The sequence below is a fragment of the Sinocyclocheilus anshuiensis genome, unplaced genomic scaffold, assembly GCF_001515605.1.
Source record: "Sinocyclocheilus anshuiensis isolate Anshui unplaced genomic scaffold, SAMN03320099.WGS_v1.1 scaffold5540, whole genome shotgun sequence".
Taxonomy (NCBI): Eukaryota; Metazoa; Chordata; class Actinopteri; order Cypriniformes; family Cyprinidae; genus Sinocyclocheilus; species Sinocyclocheilus anshuiensis.
In genome coordinates, this window is record NW_015559324.1 from 10,795 (window position 1) to 18,294 (window position 7,500).

Here is a 7,500-nt window from a genome sequence, read left to right on the forward strand (position 1 = left end):
ATATATATATATATATATATATATATACACATACATACACACACATACACATATACACATTGGCCAGATCTGTGCCTTGCCACAATTCTGTCTCTGAGCTCTTCAGGCAGTTCCTTTGACCTCATGATTCTCATTTGCTCTGACATGCACTGTGAGCTGTAAGGTCTTATATAGACAGGTGTGTGGCTTTCTTAATCAAGTCCAATCAGTATAATCAAACACAGCTGGACTCAAATGAAGGTGTAGAACCATCTCAAGGATGATCAGAAGAAATGGACAGCACCTGAGTTAAATATATGAGTGTCACAGCAAAGGGTCTGAATACTTAGGACCATGTGATATTTCAGTTTTTCTTTTTTAATAAATCTGCAAAAATGTCAACAATTCTGTGTTTTTCTGTCAATATGGGGTGCTGTGTGTACATTAATGAGGAAAAAAAATTAACTTAAATGATTTTAGCAAATGGCTGCAATATAACAAAGAGTGAAAAATTTAAGGGGGTCTGAATACTTTCCGTACCCACTGTATATAATTTTTTTTTTTTTTTTGCCTTATGCAAAAAAACTAATTATATTGCTGCAAGTCTACTAAAGCTGAAATCAGAGACCCTATTTAAAGAGAATTTAGTGGCTTCTAGCTAAAAGCCCTGCAACACTGCAACCCAGATTATTGCTCTGTTTCAGCCTATTTTTGCTGCGCGGCTCACGCTGAACTCAGCAGAAAACATGTTCAAAACTCCCTATAAACCCAGAGTGTTGATATCATGAAATAGATGTGTGAACTACTCGCCTATTGTTGAATTTCTGTCTTGAGGCAAGTTCTAGAGAGTGAGAGACGGATAAACACTTTCTATTGCAGTAAATCTGACTGAATTCAGATGATTTATAGCTATGTTTACAGCTGCAGCCTGTGGTTTAGCTTCTATTTCTGGTAGATTCACCCAAAATCTGCTGAGAATGTCCTCACCCTCTGGCCATCCCAGATGTAGATGAGTTTGTTTCTTCATCAGGTTTGTAGAAATGTAGCACTGCATCAGTGTCTCAGCAATGGATGCTCTGCAGTGAATGGCTGCCGTCAGAATGAGAGTCCAAACAGCGCTTGATCTGCGCAGATTTCTCTCCACTTTTTCACTGCAGGAAGAGTTATTATGGATTATGGACTCGTATTTTAGTTAAAAACATCTTTTTGATGGATTTGTTTCATCTTTTTTCTTCTCCAGATGTTAACTGATGGACTGGAGTGCTGTGGATTACTTGTGGATTATTGTGATGTTTTTATCAGCTGTTTGGACTCTCATTCTGACGGCACCCATTCACTGCAGAGCATCCATTGCTGAGACACTGATGCAGTGCTACATTTCTACAAACCTGATGAAGAAACAAACTCATCCTAATCTCGGATGAGCAGCACATTTTCAGGAAATTTTAATTTTTGGCGAACCATTCCTTAAGTGACACGCCTCCAGAATGTAAATGATTTCAGTTTGAAATCATTTTCAGTGGCACACTCCCGATAAGCATATTCTAATTTATTCTCAGTGTAGGAACCCATAATGACTTAATTATGAGCTCTTCTGTTACGCCGCAGAAACGCTGTCAAAGCTCAACACAAGCCAGCGGATGCCGTTAACAAGCATCTACACATTATTTTGTTCCCATCTCTAACTTTCAGTGAATCTGATAAAAGCTCAAGACTTGTCAGTGACCTTCATCATCCTCATCTAAGAAATCTCTGCTGTCCGTGTGATAGTTGCTCTGACACTAAATCAGCAGCCTCTGTAGAGACAAACCGCTGGAGGATTTAATGAAAGACAGAGATATGAAGACGAAAGATAAGAATGCACCAGAAAATTGAGTGTGTGTGTGTGTGTGTGTGTGTGTGAGAGAGAGAGAGAGATATAGAGTTTGGGCTACTTTGCAGACGGATCTGTTTACAGCAGCAGCACATAATGCATCTCAGCTCAATATTGCTGCTGTCTGCGCCGCTCTAATGCAGTTCAGAACAAGCTCTGCTCGATACGCAGCTGTCTGCACATGACATATTCCATTCATCTAGTTACAAAGCAAGAAAACATGTTTTTGTTAGACAATTATGGCGTGGATTATTGTCTTTTCACTGCATGTAAATGCAATATATGGCATATATTGTACTGTGATATTCACATATTACCTATAAGGTGATATCATTTTCACATACGTACATTCTGTGGATAGATGAAGATTATAACATATCTAAAATATGTTTATAGTGTTTATATGTACATATGTTAATATCTATATGATGATTTTTATATTTTATGTAAGCAAATATGTCAATGATTTTTTAAAGTTTTTTAAAACAACATATATACATATATATATACACACACAAAAAATGTTTGTTTTTGAAAGAAATTTACATATTAAAAAAAAATTTCAATTAAATATGGTTATCTTTTGTTTTTACTTATATAATATCAACATGTATTGGCGACTTATAGGATTGATCACATACATGTACATGACATATATGTCCAAAAATGTATTGCTCATAAATATACAGACATATTTGTATAGTCTGTACATGCTAATATATGAAATTGTTCCAAATTCTAATAGGTTTAATATTAGTTTTTACTTCATATGATAATACATTTCATATACAAAAATTTAATTGGAGCACAAACGCACACACTCAGCTTTAACACTTCAACTAAAGGTTTCACATCATAGGATCAATATAGTGATGATTGATTAATAAGGATTCAATTATGAAAATAGCTTTATTTTAAAGTGTCACATTACATTTATAATCAGCATTCTAAATTCCTGAAATTTTTATGAATACTTCATTTGGATTTCAAAATGTGAATCTGTTTGTATTAATATTCAAATGTGACATTTTTAGAGCAGTTTCTGCTTTATTCCCATTAAAAAGCTTGAGTTTAAAGCTCTTCCAGCCTCTGCCTTTCTTGTTAGAATCAGTCTTGATTTCCATGCCAAAGCCACAGGGCTCTTTAGCAGGCGTGCATGGAAGAGCACATGCACACACACGTGTAGACGACACTTAACCGGCTCCAGGTCCAGTAGTCACTGTTAGTTAATGCACTGGTCAAATCAATGGGTCACAGGCCCATTCTGACAGCAGGGGAAAATGCTAAATGTAATAAATATCTAAATATAGCCATTCAGAGCTAGAGAAGATAATCCTTTAAAAGGGAGGAGAAGATAATTCATATACGTCAGAGGTTGTTCATCTGTCACCTGATGTCAGTGTAAATCTGAATGCTGAAATAAAAGCGGATGAGAAGCACTAATGTCCTCCCACTCGCTCATGCAAACACCAGCGCTGTTTCTGCGTCTAATGAAGCGCTCTGGGGTTTGTTGCTGGAGTTCAGGTGCATCTGCTTCGCTCTGATCCCGTGTGTATTTCAGCTCCCAGCGCGGCCGGTTATTCTGATATATATGTGTGTGTGTGTGTTCTTGTTCAGCATCATGCTTCACGTCCCTGCAGAACACATTCAGATCACATCCTCATCTCACATCTGCCCTGCACCGTTCCCTTCAACTGCTCGCTTTTCTGCCTTTCACTTCTGTTCAGTCTGCGCTGCTCTGTGGTTCTGCTCGTGTCTCTTCAGGGAATCTGTCTTTCTGTCACTCTACTCAGTTAACAAAAATATCTTCTAAGAATGTTTCGCTAACGTTTCCATTAAGTTTTTCTTATGTTTTAATAACTTATTTTTTTTGTTATGCAAATGTTAAAAGAACATTCCATTTTGCCCTGTTGCAAACATTACGTGAATGTTACTTTTGAATGTTCTCTGAACGTTCCAAGAACTGCAACATTTAAAAAGCATTAGATGAAACTCCAGGAAAAAATGTTCCATGAATGATGTATAAATAATATTTTTTGCCTTAATTTTATGAGAACATTAGACCAGTCCAGCTAACAAACGTCCTTCCAGTAACATTAACAGAACATTATTCAGAGTTTTCTGGTCTTTAATAATGTTCTTAAAATGTTATTTATTTATTTAAACATTGTTTATGGAATGTTTTATTTCTGAAATGTTTTAGTTGGACAAAACATTTTTTAAATGATAAAACAGAGAACATTCAAATGTAACATTCCCATAATGTTTGCAAAATTATAAAATGGAATTTTCCCTTATCGTTCATATAACCAAAAAAAGTTTTTAAAGCTGGATATTCAGAGATATGTTTTCATAACTTAATGAGAACGTTAACAAAATATTCCTAGAACATATTTTTGTTAGCTGGGAGATAACTAAGTTATATAAATGTTAGGAAAAAAACATTCTTAAAGTTTATATGCATTCTTATGATTTTATTCATATTTGATATACAGTCTCATCAAGTTGAGAAAAAAATGTTCTGAGATCAACGTCTGAATGTCCTTATGATGTTATTTGTACTTGATGAACGTTCCAGGAAACTTTTTTGTAACATTTAAGTAACGTTCTAATCACAACAAGAAAACTGGACATTTTAGCATTCTTAGAAAAGTTAAAAATAATTGTTCAAGTAACGTTACATTTTTAGTGAAAATAATGTTTTTAGAATGTTGTCAGAAACACTTTTGTAACCTTTAAATAACGTTATAATCACGACAAGAAAACTAGACATTTTAACTTCTCAGAATATTACAAATAAATGTTCAAATAATGTGTTTTTTTTTAGTTAGAAAATGAAGTTAGTAGGATGTTGTAAGAAATGTTTTTGTGGTAGTCACAACAAGATAACTTGACATTTCAACACATTTTTTCTTTTATGCCAAAAATCATTAGGATATTAAGTAAAGATCATGTTCCATGAAGATATTTTGTAAATTTCCTACCGTAAATATATCAAAACTTAATTTTTGATTAGTAATATGCATTGCTAAGAACTTCATTTGGACAACTTTAAAGATGATTCTCTCAATATTTAGATTTTTTTGCACCCTCAGATTCCAGATTTTCAAATAGTTGTATCTCAGCCAAATATTGTCCTATCCTAACAAACCATACATCAACGGAAAGCGTATTTATTGTATAAATCTCAATTTCAAAATTGACCCTTATGACTGGTTTTGTGCTCCAGGGTCACATATGTGCTGTGTGAGCCGCAGCAGCGGTGTGAGAAACGCATGGATGTTTGGATGAAGCTGTTACAGAGAGAAATGCTAATGGCAGAGCTCTGCTGGGCTAAAGCTATTAGAGCGTATCCCACAATCCTTCACGCTCAGCTGCGGCTCTTAATTTCATTTCTTGTGTTACTCTGGGCAGTCGTCATATTATAAAAACAGATGCACACGCATGAGGACGTGTTGATTATCTCATCGCCGCAGATTTCAACCATAAACACTGTGTGCTCTCGTTTTATGACGCTCATTACGATTCCTGCAAGCACACACAGACATAAAGCAGTCAGCGTGACGCTCTATTTTACGACGCGTCGAGGGACTGCGCCGCAGTGAGCTCTCTGAGAGCTGAAAGCAAATCACAAACACTGACTGCATATAATGTGTGTGTGTGTGTGTCTGCTCTGGAGACTTTGATGCTCTTCTGAGGATCAATTAAAGCAAAGAGGGACTAATCACTGACTGAAGAGCTTAATGTTTTTCACCTCTAATTGCTTTCATGTTAAATTATAACAGACAGTTCTTCTGTATGTTGCATATTATTTCATGGGAAGTGTGTGTTGTATATTTAAACTGCAGTGATTGTTTTCAAACTGATAGCCCCGCCCCCAAACTGGTTGAGTGGAATCTCTCAGCCAATGATGTGAGTCGGGGGTGGGGCCACCTGTACCAATGAATATTTATAGTGGCTCTAAAGGTTAAACTGGCAAATCTGAACATATAATTGTCTGTATATAACTGTATGTGTTTGTGTCTTACAGGGGAAGCTGTATGTTTTTGACAAAGTCTTTCCCACGAATTGCACACAGGAGCAGGTGTACAACACCTGTGCCAAACAGATTGTCAAAGGTGAGTGTGTAGATAGGTATTAATTCTATAAAACAATATTTAAAAAATGTCAAAATATTGTATAGGACACATTATTTCTTATAAATAAAGATCATTGCATTTTATCTGAATATCAACATTTGTCAGATTTAGTCAGTCGAAAGAGTTTTGAGGTTAACTGATTTAATTTTTTGTTAAAATTGTATTGTGTTGAATATCAAGGTTTTTGTGTCTGTTTGTTAATGAGGGATTTGTGCAGTATATTTGTGCAGTAAGCGTTTTTAAAAGTTATAAAAGTTTCTATTTTGACGTGAAATTATACAATTAGACCGCTGGAGTTTAATTTAATACTTTTTGATTTTTAATACTAAATTGAATACAAATTAATGGGATTGTTATTTAATATTTCCAAGATTTATATGCACATTTCAGACATTAAAACTGAGTAAAATCATGAAATTTGCATTCATAGTGCTGCTATTATGACATGTCTTCAATTAAAATATGCGCAATTAAACAATTTTAGAATAATTTTACCTTTCAGATGAATCTCATTTACTTTAGTCTTCAATTATTCAACTAAATTATAAATTCAAATTTAAAAAATATGAAATATTTAAAAACAATTTTAAATAGAATAGTTGTTTTAGAATTTTTAATTAATGACACTTTTAAAAAAGATATAAATAATAATAATTATATCAGAAGTCATTCATACATTCTGCAAAAGTTTATTCATGAAGGCTTCTTTTAATATTTTACTTTTTGTGCTATAACAACTAAATCAGCAAATGTATCTATTTATTTCCTAGAACACATTGATGATACTTTGTATCATCGTCCTGCGCAGGCTACACTTATATATAAACATGTTACAATTTAAAAGTAAATCCACATTGTTTCTAAGCACTGATGGTGATGCAATGAAACTTCTAGCACTTTTCCATGTTGATTTAGTGTTTCTCTCTCTACAGATGTTCTGGACGGTTATAACGGCACCATCTTTGCGTACGGACAGACGTCATCTGGTAAAACCTACACTATGGAGGTAAAACAGCTCTCTACACTGCTCTGTGCTCATTATTAAAGAACAATTCGCTCAGAAATTAAGATTTAGTCATCATTTACTCACCCTCATGTTGCTCCAAAACTGTAAAACTCGCTTAATTCCCTGGAACACAAAAGAAGACGTTTAGCAGAATGTTCACATTAAATAAAACGTGTACCGACTGCTTTCTGTCTCTCAGGGGAAACTGCACGATCCTGACGGAAGGGGAATCATCCCGAGGATCGCTGAAGACATTTTTAACCACATTTACACCATGGACGAAAACCTCGAGTTCCACATTAAGGTGAAAATAACAGCACGTTATAGACGTTTATACTTACAGATCATTCTGATTTTGTGTGAAGAAATGAAATGCTTTCAGATAATTCCACCTCATTAGCTGTCCTTGTTTCTCTCTCAAGGTTTCCTATTTTGAAATCTACATGGATAAAATCCGTGACCTACTTGACGGTGAGTTTGCAGTGTTTTTTCTCGGGTCGACC

The 7,500-nt window shown here is 34.8% G+C and overlaps 1 protein-coding gene across 1 annotated transcript in view; it reads left to right on the forward strand.

The window, feature by feature from the left end:
* Positions 1–7,500, forward strand: part of LOC107681593 (kinesin heavy chain-like) — a 31,447-nt gene that overhangs the window by 5,096 nt on the left and 18,851 nt on the right. Inside the window, exons 2-5 of the mRNA XM_016477906.1 lie at positions 5,883–5,970; positions 6,924–6,997; positions 7,197–7,301; positions 7,420–7,468. Coding sequence (XP_016333392.1) covers positions 5,883–5,970; positions 6,924–6,997; positions 7,197–7,301; positions 7,420–7,468 — 316 coding nt within the window. The remainder of the gene's footprint in view (positions 1–5,882; positions 5,971–6,923; positions 6,998–7,196; positions 7,302–7,419; positions 7,469–7,500) is intronic.